Source organism: Barbus barbus (assembly GCF_936440315.1).
Source record: "Barbus barbus genome assembly, chromosome: 6".
Classification (NCBI taxonomy): domain Eukaryota; kingdom Metazoa; phylum Chordata; class Actinopteri; order Cypriniformes; family Cyprinidae; genus Barbus; species Barbus barbus.
Window position 1 is genome coordinate 32,989,712 of NC_136734.1, and position 19,863 is coordinate 33,009,574.

The window sequence follows — 19,863 nt, forward strand, 5'->3', positions numbered from 1 at the left end:
GGAAGTACGACCATATTAGCCTGGTTCTGTCAACACTGCACTGGCTCCCTATCAAACATTGTATAGATTTTAAAATCTTGTTAATTACTTATAAAGCCCTGAATGGCTTAGCTCCTCAGTACTTGAGCGAGATCTTGATCACATTATAGTCCTCCACGTCTGCTGCGTTCTCAAAACTCTGGCCATTTGATAATATAATACCTAGAATATCAAAATCGACTGCGGCCGGCAGATCCTTTTCCTATTTAGCACCCAAACTCTGGAACAATCTACCTAATACTGTTCGGGAGGCAGACACACTCTGTCAGTTTAAATCTAGATTAAAGACACATTTCTTTAACCTGGCTTACACATAACACACTACTATACTTCTATTATTCAAATCTGTTAAAGGATTGTTAGGCTGCATTAATTAGATCAACCGGAACCGGGAACACTCCCCATAATACATGATGTACTCGTTACATCATAAGAAGAATGGCATCTATGCTAATATTTGTTTCTATTCTGTTTCTCAGTCCGTGTCCGGATCAGATGGTGGATCGGCGCCGGGAAATGATGTATGTGGCCCTGATCGTCGGCGGAGGCCGGACACCTGGATGAGCCCCGGGGACATATCCCCAGTCACCGTAGCCACCAGATCCAGTCCGTATCCAGATCAGATGGTGGATCAGCACCCAGAGACGACCTCTACAGCCCTGAACATCAGCGGAGACCAGGACACCTAGATGAGCGCCAGTGAGGACACGCCACTTAGACAGCCATCGGGAAAATACCACTGGAACCAGTTGAGCCCTTACAATCTGACTTTGCTGCAGTTGGAATTGAGCTGCTGGTTCGTTTGGCCAGAGGAGAACTGGCCCCCCGACTGAGCCTGGTTTCTCCCAAGGTTTTTTCTCCATTCTGTCACCGATGGAGTTTTGGTTCCTTGCCGTTGTCGCCTCTGGCTTGCTCAGTTGGGGACACTTCATTTTCAGCGATATCGTCGATTTGATTGCACAGACACTATTTAAGTTTACACTATTTTATTAAAATCTTTTTTTAATCTTTTCATTTTACATTATTGACACACTATTATCCTTTTTTGATGTTGTGCAGTTGCTTTGACACAATTTACATTGTTTAAAGCGCTATATATATAAAGGTGACTTGTCTTGACTTAAAATGAGGAGGCAGTTATAAGTTTATATAGGCTATATATATATATATATATATATATATACAGGGACGGATTAACGCACTGGACCAGAGGGGGGCCCAGCCGAAATACCTCTACTCCCAGAATGCGATGTCAACCGTGCCCCCTCAGATTTTTGAGGCAAGTGGATTTTGAATGCAGCTTCCAAAAGACAAAAAAAAAAAAATAGCCGAAGAATATTTTTTATATTTAATAAACAATCACACCGGCGTGATTAGATCGGCACATCTTCAGCTGCTAAATTAAAATCTGCTAAATTAAAATCTGCGTTCGATCAGAGACAGCGGCGTTTTTCTACAGCACTGCACATTATAACCAATCACACATGATTCTGTTGAGTTCATGAGTACAATGGCCAATAAGAGGAGTCCAGATGAGTCATCGCTGAAACAGCTGTTTTGTTCAGTGCACGCGCTCCTGAATGAATTCTGCTCTCTGCCGATTTCTCTCATCAGAAACAACAAAGTGCAGAAGTGCTTAAGATGTAAGCAAGATATTAATTTCACAATGTAAGCAACTTCAGTGATTAATGGGAGTTTTTGAGAGTGCTTTAATTCTGTTTAAGTCAATGATAATGTTTTTTGATAATGTAAACGGAGTGTCTATTTACACTTAGTGCAAATAGCCCACCTTTTGGCAGAGGCTATGTACAATAATTCCGCCCACCAAGGTGTGATTGGGACTGTCAAGATTATAAAAACCGGCTATGATCCAACATTTCCAGTGGCACAGATTGTAATGCGCGTACTGTGGTATTTTTGACCCGACTTTTGCCTAAATTTTTTCTCTCTTTTAAAATCTCATATCATATCGAAAAGGCATTTATTTTTTATAAAAATTAAAGAAATAACCAAAAAGTTGAAAATAAAGTATCAGATAGGGTTAGGGTAGGTGTAGGGAGGGCTTTATTGTATCAATAAGGTGGCATCCATTTAATAATCTGAATTAAAATTATAATTTACACTCAATATGTTATTGCATACTGTTTTATAATGTAATACAATACTGAAGTGCAATTGCCATTTTTTTGCAACAACTAGTATAAATAGCAGAAAATCCTGCTATTTTAACATAGTGTAAATATAATCTATAGCTATTTGCACTTAGTGTAAATAACATATCGCTAAAAATACTGCTGTTTTCACTTAGTCTAGATAAAATCCATTGCTATTTGAACTTAAGAAAAATGACCACAATTTCAACTGAGGGAGGCCTATAATCAGTCCGTGCCCAGGGCACCTCTGCGTCATAGTCCGTCCCTGTATATATATATATATATATATATATATATATATATATATGTTTGAGATGTGTTGTTTTCCTAAATGCATAACTTACATTTCCAAACAGACAGAGCGCAATGAAATATGAGCGCAATAACTCTGACTAAAATATGCATTTGCTGAAATATTTGTAGTTGATAAACAATAAATGTGACATATGTCAAATTTTAAACCTACTGGAGATGATTGTGGACTTCAGGAGAAACCCCCCTGCATTCCCCCCACTCACCATCATGAACAGCACTGTGACTGCAGTGGAGTCATTCAGACTCCTGGGTACCACAATTTCTCAGGACCTGAAGTGGGACAATCACATTAAGTCTATTGTCAAAAAGGCCCAGCAGAGGTTGTACTTCCTTCGCCAGCTGCCACAGAACTTACTGAAACAGTTCTACTCTGCCATCATTGAATCCATCCTCTGCACTTCAATAACTGTCTGGTTCAGCTCAGCTACCAAATCTGACCTCAGAAGACTACGGAGAGTAGTCCGGACTGCTGAGCGAATCATTGGTACAACCCTCCCCACTCTCCAAGAGCTGTACTTATCCAGAGTGAGCAAAAGGGCTGGTAAAATCCCTCTGGACCCTTCACATCCAGCACACTCCCTCTTTGAACTGTTACCGTCTGGTCGACGCTACAGAGCTCTGAGCACCAGAACGGCCAGACACAGGAACAGTTTCTTCCCTCAGGCAATCCATCTCATGAACACTCAACAATAAACGCGGTACACACAACTCTATTATACATTATTTATTCATCACACTTACTTATTTTTTTCATTTCAAATTTGCACATATCAGACCTGTATACACACAATTGTCTATATTCTATATTATATATTGTGTTTTTGCTGTTTTGTACATTGCCTATTTGGATATTATTCTTTTATTATCTGTGTCCTGTTACTGTCTTTCTGTTGCACTGTGGAGCTTCTGTCACTATAACAAATTCCTTGTATGTGTAAACATACCTGGCCAATAAAGCTCATTCTGATTCTGATTTTGACATTTAATGTCATATTTAGTCATATTTGCGCTGTTTTATTTTTGTAAAATCAATGATTTTCTCATCCAATTTTGAGGAGAGTAGACACTGCCTCCCTTGCCTCCTCGGAGGAAACGCCCCTGATATATATATATATATATATAGTCTGTGTAACATGCCTTGAGCAGCTGTAACATTTGACGAACAATGAAATGAGGCAGCGTAGGTGCTGTGAGGCAAGTATGATGTTGTCCGAAATGACAGAACAGGGACGAGCAACTAACCCACCAGGAGGAGACTCTACACATGGTAACACAGGAACTTACAAAATTAACTTGCTTTTAAATTTTCATAAATGTCTGAGACCATATTGAAAAACTGGGATTTACTTTTATTGTAAAACTCCAGAGATGTATTTTGAAAAAATAAAGCAAAGAAACATTATGACGTTAAATAATTAAGTATTAAGAATTAAATGCTTGCTCGACATAGGAACAGATAAGGCACAACAACTGCTGCATAAACTATGACAGTACAACAGGCTTTTTTTAACTGAAGTAAAAAGAGGACGAGCTCATCATCATCTCTGTGGGCGCTTGGTCTTCTCGGTTTCAAATGTGGGCATGTCTTCCTTTTATGTTCTTGCTCAATTCCTATTTATTGTAACCAGGGCTTTTATGAAGTAAACACATTTTAGCAGTGTGGGGGAGATGTTAAATATTGCTGCGGTTATTTTATTTCCCATGGGGAAACACCATACAGCATAATTTCCACCAGGTGATGACTGGAAAAATCAGACTGAATGCTATCATGTTAGATAGATAGATATGGTTGGTTGATTATAAGCTACACAATTGATAGCAACTGACAATGACATAAATAAATCGGAACCACTAGAGAAGCTCAGCTAGGAGGGACTATATGGTGCATCTGTCAGATTACTCTGAGCTGCTGTATATAACACACCAGACACCAGACAGAAGGCCATTCACTGAGCCAGGATCTCATTACAAGACACTAGGTGGAGACAGCAGCACAGAGAACTCTCATTTGCATAGAACAGAAATCTAAACATTGGATGAAGCCAGGTTTAAAATGTTGCTTATATATTGCGGACATACTTTTTTACAAAAGCAATTTTGATTTTAAATTTATTTCGTTTTATCACTCCATGAATCAGAAAAAATGCTGCCAACAAGTCAGTCAGTAAATAAATGAAATAATAAATTTTTAGGAATAAAACGTCATGTATGAAAGTTTTTTGAACAAACATCTATGTAAAGAAGATCTATAGGAATGTGTATTCTACTGCAGTGAAAAGATATGTATTGGAATTGAAATATCCAGACACAAATAGGTAATGTGTAATAAATACTTAAATGTGTACTTTAGAATTTTTCTTCCACTAGTCAGAAGTGGAAGTTTATGTTATGGAAGCAAAATAGCCCAAAGTCTCAAAACTGACTAGAGCATGCAAAAACTAATGGCTTTGCCTGTAGTGTCTTATAGATCCAATGGGGGAAATATTACTTATTGAAGAAACCTAGCATACATTAGAGAGACAATTTCATAATTTTCCAAGATTATATTAAGGATGGAAAGCTTTTTTTTTATTAAGATTTTCAAACATACATATTAAATAATTACACAAAAAAGCCGATAAAGTAAGTGCTAAGCATAACTCAACTGTAGAAATTTCCCATGACTTTTTATATCATTTTTAAAAACTGTACAAATATTCATGACACTTCTAGAGCAGGAAATCACTCCCCCGCCCTACTTTTATAGCCATATTATTTTAACAACCATAATGAAAGCAACAACAGATAATTCATCTTAGACCTTAAAAACTCTTTGTAAAAAAAAGTCCAATACTTGACAATGTATCAATTACTGAGTATGTATTTTGCCTATTGTTAAAGGGTTTTAATCATTATTTTTATAATAATAATACTTTGTCCTTTTATATTTGGTTGCAGGTGAAAGACAACAGTTTGCTTGCAGAAAGAGAGGCTGCCAATCATCTGAATGGCAGTGATCTGCGATTGATTGTGTTGTGTCTTTTAGCCTTTATGTCTGGCTTGGACACAGTGTTGGGCAAAAAACATCAGTTAAATTTAATGCATTTAAACACTCGAGGACTGTAAACTTTTTACCAATTATTTTATTTACACTAGGGCTTGTCACTGACACAATCCAAAGCAAAACATACTTAACCATGAAATGCTGTACATAATAGACTATATTTGAACTCATACAACTATGAAACAAGACTACATTTTCTTAAAAGAAGCATATAAATGGAAATAGAGCTGAGCCAACAAAATTGCAAAATGGAAAAGGCTTTTAAAATTACCCTTATAAAAGAAAAAAAAGAAGAAAAGCAACAAAATTCATAACCAGCACTGTTGGATTTTACACACATTCAGGTCAGTCTTTATGACTTTATGTTGCAGCTCTCTAGTGGCTGGGTCGTCCAGTCTCTCTCAAAGAGGGGTTGTGGGGGTGGAGGGGGTTGAGGGCACAGTAACAGGGTGAAGGCCGAGATCCAGAGAAGGGGCTTCCTCTGGTTCCGGGGGGCTTTTCTTAGAAGCTTCGAGCTTCTCCTTCAACAGAGTGTACAGCTCCTTCACTGACTCACTGCTCTGTAATAGCATGAATTAACGTGGTTACTTTATAAAATGTCAGCATTTTATAGAGAAACAGTAAAAAGAGGAACAGAGAATACTTTTATCATCCGTGAAGAGAAGTGGACGAGGTGCCATCTAGTGACCTTTAAAGTCAACATTAAAGCAAAACTGACACTATTTACTTTCTTAAAGGAACACTCCACTTTTTTTGAAAATAGGCTCATTTTACAACTCCCCAAGAGTTAAACATTTGAGTTTTACCATTTTTTAATCCATTCAGCCAATCTCCAGGTTTGGCGGTAGTACTTTTAGCTTAGATTAGCATTGATAATTGAATTGGATTAAAACCATTAGCATCTCGCTCAAAAACAACCAAAGAGTTTCAATATTTTTCCTATTTAAAGCTTGACTCTCCTGTAGTTATATTGTGTACTAAGACTGACGGAAAATGAAAAGTAGCTATTTTCTAGGCAGATATGGCTAGGAACTATACTCTCATTCCGGCGTAATAATCAAGGAACTTTGCTGCCGTACCATGGGTGCAGCAGGCGCAATGATATTACGCAGCGCCTGAAAGTAGTACCCAGCTATAGCATAACTAGTTACCTAGCTGGGGACTACTTTTACTCTTAGTACATGATGTAACTACAGAAGAGTTAAGCTTTAAATAGGAAAATTATCTAAACTCTTTGGTAATTTTTGAGCGAGATGCTAATGGTCTAATACAATTCAATGATCTATGATAAGCTAAGCTAAAAGTGCTACCGCCAGACCCGGAGATCGGCTGAATGGATTCAAAAACGATAAAACTCAACTGTTTAACTCTAGGGGAGTTGTAAAATGAGCCTATTTCCAAAAAAAGTGGAGTGTTCCTTTAATCTGGTTTTATGAATGAGTCACCAGTTCATGTTGTTTCAATGAAAAAAAATGGTAATCATTAATCAAAATCGAATTATTTAAAGGTGCACAAAGCGATTTTTGAAAAAACGCTTTTGACCACAGCATCGGACCGAGTCCCAAAACACACTTGTAGCCAGTCAGCAGTAAGGGGGCATGTCTTGTAATGACAGAAAGAAGAGAGCACTCAGTTTGAGTGCACTGGACAGATATTAGCAGATCAACTACAGATAGAGAGAGATGGCAGATAAAAAAAAAAAAAAAGAGGAAAATATCAGAGAAACAAAACATTAAAAAGAAGAGTTACGATCAGGCAAGCGGTAGGACCCACGTAAATATCGGAGCAGCTTTCCAGCGGTGGAGAGAACTCAAGGAGCGGGAAGGGCTCAAATCGCTCGCCGAGGTTGCGTTGTTTGTTTCTTCTTGATAGGCGAGTAACCTTAATTTTGCTTCGTTTCACACAACTTATCCGTGTTGGCTTTTGTTTGAATATGTTTGTGTCATCTTCACTTGTTTCCGCGATTGTTGTTGCCACGGTTGTGTACGTACGTGTGGGGCAGAGATTTCAAAATAAGGGCGAGGTCCTGTTGAGGTATGGGCGTATTTGTTTTGGTGCTTTCAAATATCAACATCGTTTGGGAAAAATCACTTAGTGCACCTTTAACACTACTGATTACTACTTCTGATGGTTAATCAATGGTATACGCTTCCATTGAAAAAGCATCACCCTACAGCCTACATTATTTCACCTAATGTTTTAGATATTTGTATTCAGCTGCAGTGTCCAACATCCATCATTTTCTATGTACAATAAAAGTTTGTAGTGTTGTAAATCTGCTCATATCTGGTTGGTTTGGTCCATGTCTTATAACTCTTAAACTTTTTTTAAAGTCTGTATATTATTTTTTATAATCCCTATGGGAAAAATGAATGGGAATGTTTTTTCCCAGGACTAAGGCCACTGAAAAAGTGGACAGCCACTTTTGCATTAACATTGGACAATGTTAATCAGCAGTTATAGTTATTTAGGCATTACTTATGCAAATTCACATTCATTCTGTTTCCTGTTTTAATACCTGTTTTGGTGGTTCAAGCGTCTTCATTAAGGTTTCCAAGTAGGACGCCAGCACCTTCTGATGGAGATGATTCAGCAAACGAAGACAGTGTCGGTGAACATTCTCCTTACTGCAAATGAGAGTGAAAAACATTCTAGAACTGCAGTGAACTGAGCCACAGTATTAACCTTGATTTTTATCTTACTGATGAATTTTTTTTCAAGACTGTTAAAAAGGTAATACAGACCTAGAGAAAGATGTGAGGAGGAAGTTATCAAAGACTGCAGTACAGAACTCCTCTGATCCAAATTCATCAGAAAGCAGAGTCAGATGACCAGTGAGAAGATGGAGAAAGATGTCTCCAAATGCCATGTCGTTGTAGGTATCAACTGCACAAACACACACACACAAAGTGATCAGTGAGGCTTTGACTAATGGATCCATTAATCCAAAGTCTCTGACAGGAGTCTCACCCAGTGCAGGCAGAAGCCGCTGTAAAGCATTTTTATTCCTCTGCTTGGCGATATGAAGCACATAATAAAGACCAATCTCACACGCCACCCTGTTTTCCTGTATATACCTGGACAAGACAAAAACACTATCCATTTTAGAAAACAGCGTTTGCTGAAAATATTGAGCTGAGGAGCATCCTTGGTGCAGATACCTGGAGAAGGTTTCAGGCAGCATGGCGGGGTACGTCAGAGAGGTTTTCTCCTCACTCGGCAGTTTCTGCTCCACAGTGAACGTGTAATCATCCACCACTATTGACATCATGGCAGGCAGAAAGCGTGTTACCACCTCCAAATCCTGATGGTAAACAAGACCAGCCTTGAGTAATTGTACAACCCATTTAAAATGTTAGGTTATGATTTGTTGAAGAATGCCTAGAGTTAATCTTACCATTCGGGGCTCTTTAAAAACCTGGCTGTCGATCATATCCCAGGCACCCTGGCCAAGAGAAAGCATCCGCAGCAGAAGGAGAAGGTCAGGGCTGTCCTGTTCATGAACACAAAGTGATTTCATAGCATGAAATATTAGCATTTTATTTTAGTATTATTTCTATACTATTGTGTTGATATTTCAAATTAACTTTTAATTTTATATTTTCAGATTAGGTTTAAAAGATTTTGTGTGCTTTGTTTTTTTTATATATTTCTATTTAGACATCATTTATTTCTATTTCAGTCCTGCATAACATCTTTATGGAATTTACTCTACATTTGAATTTGCAAAAAAACAAGCCCAAGGCAATGTAGAAAATAAATAGATGAATAAGATATTAATATTAGTAATATATTATAAAAGATAACAAATAAATCACTTAAAATATAATATAAAATGATTTTGGTTTATCAATTTTAGTACTTGAACTTGTTGTTAGTTGCCAAGAGAATATAATTTCTAATTTCAACTCACAATGCGATACGATACGGATTCTGCGATACAATTTTCTGACGATTTTTTAACAAAATGAGATTTAAGGCAAGTTATAAATGAAAAGGTGCCCTTTTATTATTGCTTTGACAAACTGCAACACATTTCTTTGTGAAATTGATTTTAATAGAGTTCTATAGATTTTAAAATAAATCCAAAATCAAATTAATAATGCAAATAAAAGAAATCTCTTAATATAAACAAACTAAGGGTTTGTCTATGCTGTGCATACATGTAGCATGAGCAGTTTTGGATTTAAATAAGGTTGTATAATTTCCAAAACTGAAGCAAAACAAAGTTTAGCTTTGTGAAACTGTACTACATAAAACATCTGAACAGAAACAGCAGATGGGCTGAATGAGATGGGCTGAACTCTATCTGCCGCGGGAGTTCACGGCCATTGTTATCGTTGCGGTTTACATCCCCCCGTGTGCAAACGCTAAGGACGCGCTTCGTGAACTGTATAGCGCCATCAGTGAACAACAAACAAAAAACCCCGACGGCTTTTTCATCATAGCCGGTGACTTCAACCACGCAAACTTAAAGACATGTGAACTTTGCAACAAGGGGAAACAACACACTGGACTTTGTTTACACGACCACTAAGAACTCTTACAAGGCTGAACCCCGCCCCCACCTCGGGTACTCCGACCACATCACTGTTATGCTAATCCCAGCATATAGACCACTTCTCAAACTCACCAAACCGGTTCAAAAGCAGATCACAGTATGGCCAGACAATGCCACCTCAGCACTGCAGGACTGCTTCCAGGACACAGACTGGAACATGTTTAAAGAGGCAGCCACCTACAACAACCACACAGACCTGAATGAGTACACTGAAACTGTGACTGCTTACATCAAAAAGTGCACTGATGATGTGACAGTCACCAAGACCATCACCACACGTGCAAACCAGAAGCCATGGATGACAGCAGAGGTTCGTGGGCTGCTAAAGACCAGAAATGAAGCATTCAGATCAGGAGATAAAGCAGCCCTCAAAACAGCAAGAGCCAATCTGTCCTGTGGCATCAAAAAAGCAAAACGGTCATATGCCCAAAAAATCAACAACCACTTCACAGACAGCAGAGACACACGGAGCCTGTGGCAAGCCATTCAGACCATCACTGACTACAAGCCCCCGCCACAGGACATCTTCCTTACACGATGCTCCAGCAAAACCAACAGCATCGTGAAGGACTCCACCCATCCCTCCCACAGTCTCTTCCAGCTCCTACCATCAGGAAGACGGTACCGGAGCATCAGAGCCCGCTCCGCCAGACTGCTCAACAGCCTTTTCCCCCAGGCTGTGAGAGCCCTGAACTCAAACCACCCCGCCCCCCTCTGAAACCCCATGCAAACCCCTACCTCCTGAACATGGACCACCCCCCACCCCAAACCTTACCACACCAAAGAAAAACTGTATGTAAAAACTGTTTTTTTTTTTTTTTTTTTCCTTATTTTTCTTTACACTATGGTCACTCTCCTCTATGTGCACTATGGACACTTACACTTTACACTATGTGCACTATGGACACTTACACCTTACACTATGTGCACTATGGACACTTACACTTTACACTATGTGCACTATGGACACTTACACCTTACACTATGTGCACTATGGACACTTACACACACTGCTGCGTGTGCACAATCTCACAAAAGACTCAGCAATATATGTATGTTTACATGCTCATGCACTACAAATCATCCTGCACTGTTCCCCAACCAGCTGCTGACTCAAATGTCTCTCTTTGCACATGTACAGTATTTGTGAAGCATTCGTATAGTTTGTATTTTTTTATCTTCTATTTTTTTAGTTTGTATAGGGTAATATTTATGTGAAGCATTCGTATAGTTGTATTTTTTATCCTTTATTCTTTTAGTTTGTATAGGGTAAATACTTATATATAGTATACTTATAGTTAAATCTGTCAGTAGGTTAGTAGTGTATAGGTTTATAGTGTTTTTTACTTCATTGTTGTATGTCTGTATTTATGTAGCACCGTGGTCCTGCGAGACACGACATTTCGTTCCACTGTATGTCCCCACATGTAGCGGAATGACAATAAAGCTCAGCTTGAACTTGAGAACACAAATTCACTCTCTAACAGCAGGTGGCGCTTATGGAACAGCAGAAATATAGTGTTTCCTACATTACCGCTGTAAACAAAGCAGCGCTGCTCTTATAAACAGCATTTTAATATGTATTATACAGATGCAAAATGAAAAGGAAATGTCATCTAAACTTTTCTGAAGACAGTCAGTTCCCCTCAGAGATACATTCATATAAACAACCACCCCAACTGTATTGAGATTAATATAACATCTCAACCGATTTTAATCGTTGCATATTTTTTTTAATATCAATTTTCAACTGGTGTATCATTACATCCTTAATTACCAAAAACTACTTTTAATAGTTTTAGTAAACAATAACAAAACAAAAGATGTCTACTATAATCTAAAACCAGTTTAGTTCTTACTCTGGGCAGGGTGTCCTGGCTCAATAGCTCCTGAAGGTTCCTCACGGTACTCAACACTAGTGTGTTACAGGCAAATGGGTCACAGAGGATCATAGACAGGTCACTGTGAGAAAGAGACAGAGAATGTTACATTTTTAATTTTTTAAGGGTATGCTATGTTACCTCGTGTCTGTATGGATATTGTGAATCTAGTACCCTAACACTTGTTCCTGCCCTTTCTTCACCCCATCCAGGAAACCTTGTAACTCTCGGGCCCGTTTAGCATCCACAAACTTTTCCCTGATGCAGGCATCCAAACACCAAGAAAACTACCAAAATGATAAGAGGAGAGATAAGTATTTTGTATTATTGGGTGCAGTCTGTTTGAATGTGGTCACACTCTGCAATAGTTCCAAACCGTTTATAATTGTTTTAATTTATAAACAACAAAAACATTGCTTTGAGGTCATCTGACTTTCAGAAAGAGTTCAGTTCTTGTACCATTTTGCAACAGTTATTTAGGCTCTTTTATACAAACATAATAAATAGAAGTCCCCTACAAATGGTGTTTAATAATCACAAAGTTGCAGTTGAAAACAGATGGGAAACTGGTTCCATACCTTGTGACAGGGGTCAACTGAACAGATCTCGCTGATGTCGAGGTCATGGAGGGACATGAGCAGCTCAGCTCGCAGGGTGCAGTAGTGAACGTTCCGTGTGCGCAGGAACAGCGTCCGCAGGAACTGTAGTACCATATCATAGAGCTTCACATTCTTCCCAATCATCTGAGTCAGCTTCAACACCACCTGACAAAAGAAAAACAAGACAAAAATCACAGTGTGGACAGAGCTGATTTTTGCTCAACAATCACCAAAAATAACAGAATAAATACATAAAAATAACATTAACCAACCTTACAATACCATTGACACAACATTACATTAACACTAAATTACTATCATGCTAACAATGCATTAAAACTGACATTAGTACATTAAAAGTAGAAGAATTTAAGATTAACGCTAACATGAATTTATGACAACATTGATATAACATTACAAGATTTACTTATGCTATTCACATTCAAAATTACTCTTAAAATCTTCATTTTTTAGGCATGCACAGTATTGCTTGAAATTTAGTTTTTTTTGGGGAATGTTTTAATTGTTTTAATGTTTTAGAATTTCATTAAAGAAACAGTACATTAATACTGACACCGTTTCCAAATTAAGTGATAAGATTAATGATCTAAACAGTCCAAATTAGACTGGCCCATTATGCTTTAGCATAAACATACTAGAATCTAGACACTATATCTAATTGATCAGCTTACAGTTACAAGTGAACATTTCAACATTAAAAAATTATTTTATTAATTACAATATTGTAAGTAAAACATCTGCCACTTACCTCACCCTGTCGCCGTGTTTTGGGTGAAGGGCTGAAAAAGTTGTGAAGGATGGAGAGGTCACTGCTGAAAAGAGCCGCCTCCTTCTCCACAATATACTGTTTCAATAGAGGAGACACCTCGTCCCCGAAAAGAGCCTGATTGTCTTGCCAAATCTGCCGTTTCACCTCCACTGCGCAGACTTTATACAGCTCTTTATCAGCCATTACCTGCTTCAGCTTCTTCTCCGGTACCTGCATGAGAGTGCAAACAGAATGTCACTGTTATATTGAAAGCACTGTTATGATAACTATAACAATAACTTATGAAACAACAAAAATAGATTGCACACCTAAGGCTGAAATCTGCAAAATAAGGTTGTACACTGTGCTACCTTGAAATATATCTCACACCCAACCACTTTAGTAATAAGTCATTGCACAGAACACATTCAAACCTTTGGCAGATGTTTCAGCACTCGCATGACAATGGGCTGTATGGATGGCATCTTCACCAATGGGAAGCTTTTCTCAAGAAGTTCTTCTAGCTTTACATATCTGTGTGAATTTAGGGGATGCATTAGTAGGATTTTCATCTGCTGATAATGATTTGCTGTATAAAACAAAACAAAAAAACCACCTGTCCTCATCCTTGCCCTCTGCAATGGTGGCAACACGCTCCATCAGCTTTTCTCGAAGTTCATCAAAGACTGACTGATGAAACTCCAGCCGTGGAGTCCCGTGAAGGTCCAGGAAAGGCAATGCAGACTGTAGGGTTGGCAACAATATGCCATTTTCCATCTGTGAATGACAATACAGTTGTGTTAAAAACACAACACAACATGAACATACTTTTTAGAAAGGTACTATTTATGGAAATAATATGCTTTTAAAGAATATACTTGAATATATGTTTTCAGACACTTAATTGCAATGCAACTGCAACAAGTAGATTTTTTTTAATATCCCTAATTACTGTTAGCGTCTGTGAAATACAGTTTAAGTGAACTGTTGAATGTACTGACAGGCATTTATGGCAAAATAAAATATATTTTCATATAAATTACAACATATTTGTAATTACACATTTGTAATGATGAAGTTGCAATTTAACACATTTTAAATGTTAACTTTAAATATAATACCAAATAACACACTACACTTAATTAAATTATAATCACCACATTACATGTGCATTATGTTAAACTACACATCGAACTAAGTGTACAAAGATACAAAATATTTAAAATGTACTTTAAAGTAAAACTTTTAATTTGACAATATGTCACCCTGGAGCACAAAACCAGTCTTAAGTTGCACAAAAATACATTGTATGGGTCAAAATGATTGATTTTTCTTTTATGCCAAAAATCATTATAATATTAAGTAAAGATAATGTTCGATGAAGATATTTTGTAAATTTCATACTGTAAATATATCAAAACTTAATTGTTGATTAGTAATATGCATTGCTAAGAACTTCATTTGGACAACATTAAAGGCGATTTTCTCAATATTTTTTTAATTTTTGGCACCCTCAGATTCCAGATTTTCAAATAGTTGCATCTCAGCCAAATATTGTCCTATCCTAACAAACCATACAGCTATGGAAAGCTTATTTATTCATCTTTCAGATAATGCATAAGTCTCAATTTTGAAAAATTTACCCTTATGACTCTTATTTGTGGTCAAGGTAACATATTACAAATAACTTGTGCTTAAGTGTGTTAGGAGTCAGTAACGTGTACCGCAAGTACATTTTAAAAAAATATTTCATCAATACTATTATCTGCAAGAACAGTTTTTTTAAATATACGTTTAAGATTTGACTGCACATTTAATACAATTGCACTCTATTCATTAGGCACTAGTCACACTGCAAGATCCCTCCTCCCATTATAATCAATGAAGATGACTGCTGCATGCGAGCGAAATAAAGCCTAATGCAAGACATTTAAAGACTGTGACTGTTTCAGAGAAAGAGGTGCATGTGTAAGTGCATTAAGCTCTAACCTGGAACTGGTCGATGGCTTTCAGGGGTTCTGTACAGTTAGTGAGTGTTTCTTTCAGGTCTTCTCCATTAGATATTCCCAGCTCCGGTAACCCAGCGAACATTTTGAGTGGCTGTCACTATTTTAGCTGCATCAAAACGAAATGAAATGCAATGTACTGACAGCAGAAATACAACAAATGTGGGCTAGATTTGCAATGTTCGTTGTTATCTATATTCGCACACTTCCTAACTGTGCAACCTCGTCAACAGACCCTTGTTTCTGATACTTCGTGAAAGGTTCCGCCTAAGAAATGTTCCTAGCTGGGCTCCTGAAGTTCCCACAATTCAACATTATAGCGTTGTACATGTGAATACTAAAATGCCCTTATCACTGAAAAGCAGTATTAAGAGATTCTACAGAACATCTGTGATTTAAATGATTTGTTAAAAAAAAAAAAGTCAACATTACAGTTGAAATAATACACTTGTCTTTATTATAACAATTCCAGAGTTTAATAAAATTCTGACTCTTGGACAAAATAAAAGAAAACAAAATATCAAATAAAAAGTCACAAGTTCATAATAAAGAAATAAGCAAGTACTGTGTGTAGTACAAAGACGTCATGAACTGTTGGCCCACACACAACAATCAATAGACTGTTCTGTTCAGCTGATTGAGGATCAGAAACTAAGAGGTTTATGCAACAGTGAGTGGCTAAAAAAAAGAAATATATCCTTGTTCTAAATTTCCATATTCACCAAAGTTATTCAGAAGTGGACGCAAGGCTATAGACCAGATAGGATTTCTGAAATGTTAGTGTGCTGGTTCTATTTTTCTAAAGAGGTCTTTACATATTATTTAATGTCAATTTAATGAATTCCACATCAATTTTGCAGTGGTATACATTGACACATGAACAACTGACATTTAAAAAAAAAAAAAGGCAATACAAAAGTTTATACTTTTCCATATAGGCTACTGCAATATAGCTTAACCCTTAAAAACAGAAAAAGTGCATTATGATCAACAACATAATTTAGTGGCATTCTTTTGGTAGGCTCGCAGCAGAAAAACTATAGCCGCAATAAGAATGACTGAGAAGAGGAAGACAGCAGCACGCCAGGCATCTGGGCGCAGTGTTTTTTTCACAAGCACATTTTCAGCAGGCAGCAAGTTGCTTAATCTTAGCATGTAGCCAAGAGACCAGCCGACAGAAGTATCTTCAGCCTGCAAAGTAAAGTAACAAGCTGACATTTGCTTGACAAGGATATGATAACTATAACGTAAAACTGAGGCCTTACTTTCTCCCGAAAGGAGATGTGTGTGAAGGAGAGATCACTGAAGCCATATCCATTGACCAGGAGCACCTGCAGAAGGATGGAATCTGCACAATAATCCCTCAAATGGTTTCCCTCGTCAGGAAACTTATTCTGCATCTGAGAGAGAGGGAGGTAGAAAGATATATTGCCTGGGGAAATATTTAAAATTTCATCACATTTAAGTTTAAACATATTACATATCTTTTCATAGAGGAAAAGTGCAAGTTCTCTTAATTGGTTGTTGCAGAATGTTCTTAAATGTTTTCTGGTCAATTACTGACAAGTCAACTTAAAATTGCAGGGCTCAAAATTAGATTTACCTCCTGAAAGCTCATGTTGCAGACAACACGGATGGCATCCTCTAAATTTGCTGGAGACGTGATGGTGATGCCTGCAGCTTTCTGGAGGAATGAATGAGTGTAGAAAAAAGCAGAAAACGCCTGCACCAAATAAAGAGGAATTAGCTACTGTAGGCCTAATCACATTAAAACAATGCAGCGCATCTAGGGATGCAAAGCAATTAACAGATAGCAGTGTTTGATTCACTAAGAAGAGCTGACTCATTAGTGTCATTAGTATAGGGAATCAAACTACAGGCTGCACTATTTGTTTGTGATTTGCTCATTAGAGTCATTCATAATTGTATAGGCCTACTCATCGCGCTGTCTTGTTCATGCTATATATTCAGTAGCGTTGTTGCAGCGTCATGAGTAAAGTCAGAGTATTTTAGTACAATATTTCATCTCCGTTACAGAAAGAATGCAAGACCAAATATCTCATAAGAGCATATTTAAAACAATATAATGGAACCGAATGCACAAGGTTTAAATGTTCCATATTAAGCACTCTAGAAAACCGTACCATAAAGTTTCCAGTAATGTTGGGCTGGAAGACTCCATCAAAAGAGCATCTGGAATAAGAACAGTTGTTAAAAGAGAAGAGACGAGAAACATTTCCCAGGCATTGACCGTAGTTTCCTGTGCCTTTGATTTGCAGGTCGTCATCAGGTTTATAAGGAGTTTGTCTTTTATTGCATGGAGTATCAAACACACTGCTCAGCTTTATGGAGTCACTGTAACCTGCAGGATAGCAGGGGTGAACTATTGAGCGGTCTGAACCCTGAGTCTATAAGATACATAAAAAAGAGAGAACATCAGAAGTTATACAATCAAATCAGTTAATCAGCTCGTCTGATGATCATTTTGACAAAAGGTTTGCACTTAACCTTCATCAGAATTGCCAGCAGTCTGAGTAACACCTGATCTCTCCCATAACACAGAAAGCTCTGAGTGTAAATTTGATAGTCTCGTCCGTACAGCTGCAGTTTCATCAGATTGTCCTTGTTCTCCACTATCTGTTTAGTTTCAAAGGTGATCTGAGTAGAAGCTCCACCCAAGTCTAGCGCACCAGCCGTGTCTCTGCCTGGAGACAGCCATTGACCCACAAAACCATACTAGAGAAATAAAGGATAAGAAAGAGAGAGAGTATACATAAAATCAAGTGGTATTTATTCTCTGAAATATTTATCTTTGCGCATCAAAACAGAACTTCAGCCCTTACCGTAATAAATTTCTCAAGCAGGTAGTTGACTGTGACCCATCCATAAGCTCCCTCCTCTTGTCCACTTAAGATGGTGGCCCCTTTGAAGCTGAATGGGTAGGTCTTCAGTTTATCTGCCACTTCCTTCAAAACCTCATCTGACTCTTTGGGTTTAGAAATACTGCGTGATAAAACATAAATTCGTTATCTGTGATTCATTACATAGCATTCCACTCTATTCAGCACAATCTTTAGAGAGAATAAACATGTGATTTGAAATGTTTTGCTGTAACAGTGGGCATTGAGAAAAGTTGGAAATAAAAAAAATCTAATATATATTAAATATAAACTTCTAAAAGGAATTACTGTATATTTCTGACATTTCTGACTCACTTCAGTAGTCTCATGCCCGCTGTGGCCCCGAGATACAAAGGGGTGAGTTTGTGTCTTGACTTTGGGATCTCCTGCATGGCTTTTTCCATGCATTCCTCAAGACTACGGGCTGCTCCTCCTCTGTTACCAGCATAACTGGAGATCCCACCTCCTGGGTAGGAGAGAGAAAAATAATAAATAAAGAGATTTGAAAATTTAGATGAATGATAAGTGTGAAACTTATCCTTATTACTATACTTACTCACCCTTCACATGACACTCGCTGTGTTGACTGACTATGCCGGTACCGTTCTGCTTGTCTGCTGGCCATTTGTAGATGAACATAGAAGTATGAGAGGATCCAGCATCCATGACTATTCCATACTGAGAACAAACACAACAGAAGCCAGAATCAAAGCTATAGGGTAAAAAAAAAAAAAAAAAAACTCATCACAGACTTTTTGCATCTATTTTTTTATAACTAAAATAAGTGCATGAAAATATAACTTAAGTGTTCTTTCAAATCAATTAGATTTTTTTCTTATTTAATAAGAGGTTTCACAAGAATCTATTTAATGTTTCTGATCTGTTCATGGCAAGAGCAACAGCAATCATGAATCAGAAGCAGCCAGTCGGTTTGTCATTAAAGTTGGCAGTTGAGATTCATGGCTGCCTGCCACATGCCAGAAAGAGATCCATCTTCCTCTCGACAGAATCAAATCCATTAAACGCTATCTGCCTGGACTCCCTTGGGTCATCTTCGTCAGATTTGTAGCCTATTTCACTTATGAACAACAAAGGTGTCATTACCATAAGCTGTGTTGGTTCTTTGATGTCTTCAGTGTTGATGACGAGCAAAAGAATGCCTATCAATGAAATAAACAGAGCTGCAATTGCGGTACATATTTGCAATTGCATTTTAATCTACTGTAAACAAAAAAACATTTGCTGATCGACTAGTCGACTGTAGCCAGGATGTTGTAGAATACTGACTTTCGACACGTTAACACTTAAGTAAACCAACCTGTCTGACCTGCTCGGGCATGCAAACCATATAATCTGTATCAAGTTATTGCAAACTTTATATGAAACATCTGACTGTCAAAGTGTGGATTTCTTTTTACTGTTGACTCTATACTTTTTGATTGTGTTAAACCTGTAACTGTGTGCTGATGTTCAGCTTTGGTAACTCAATCAGGGTTTTTAAATGGCCCACACAGTTGGTTGGTTGGTTGTATGTAGTGCAGTGCTGGAACAAGATATATTTACATAGTAGTTAAAGCAAACTTTTAAGGATCAACAAA

General features: G+C 37.6%; 2 protein-coding genes across 4 annotated transcripts; both read right to left on the reverse strand.

The window, feature by feature from the left end:
• Window positions 1-5,042: 5,042 nt before the first annotated feature.
• On the reverse strand, window positions 5,043-15,613 carry LOC306871802 (negative elongation factor B-like). Its single transcript, XM_079419970.1, has 13 exons — window positions 15,349-15,613; window positions 13,976-14,136; window positions 13,794-13,893; window positions 13,360-13,590; window positions 12,570-12,755; window positions 12,166-12,278; window positions 11,971-12,073; window positions 8,948-9,043; window positions 8,712-8,854; window positions 8,521-8,627; window positions 8,295-8,436; window positions 8,069-8,177; window positions 5,043-6,110 (listed from the first exon to the last, which is right to left on the reverse strand). The coding sequence occupies exons 1-13, from the start codon at window positions 15,448-15,450 to the stop codon at window positions 5,952-5,954; spliced, it is 1,752 nt and encodes a 583-aa protein (XP_079276096.1). The 5' UTR covers window positions 15,451-15,613; the 3' UTR covers window positions 5,043-5,951.
• A 182-nt stretch (window positions 15,614-15,795) lies between these two features.
• Window positions 15,796-19,589, reverse strand: LOC306871151 (ectonucleoside triphosphate diphosphohydrolase 2-like). 3 transcript variants are annotated; one of them, XM_079418870.1, is made up of 9 exons: window positions 19,370-19,575; window positions 18,826-18,943; window positions 18,581-18,731; window positions 18,209-18,368; window positions 17,874-18,101; window positions 17,510-17,773; window positions 16,969-17,088; window positions 16,631-16,765; window positions 15,796-16,556 (listed from the first exon to the last, which is right to left on the reverse strand). In XM_079418870.1, exons 1-9 carry the CDS (start codon window positions 19,475-19,477, stop codon window positions 16,353-16,355), a joined length of 1,488 nt encoding a protein of 495 aa, XP_079274996.1. In that variant the 5' UTR covers window positions 19,478-19,575; the 3' UTR covers window positions 15,796-16,352. The 3 variants fall into 3 exon arrangements, with proteins under 3 accessions (XP_079274996.1, XP_079274997.1, XP_079274998.1); XM_079418871.1 differs by having other exon boundaries at window positions 18,826-18,977; window positions 19,370-19,546; XM_079418872.1 differs by having other exon boundaries at window positions 15,802-16,549; window positions 19,370-19,589.
• Window positions 19,590-19,863: the final 274 nt, after the last annotated feature.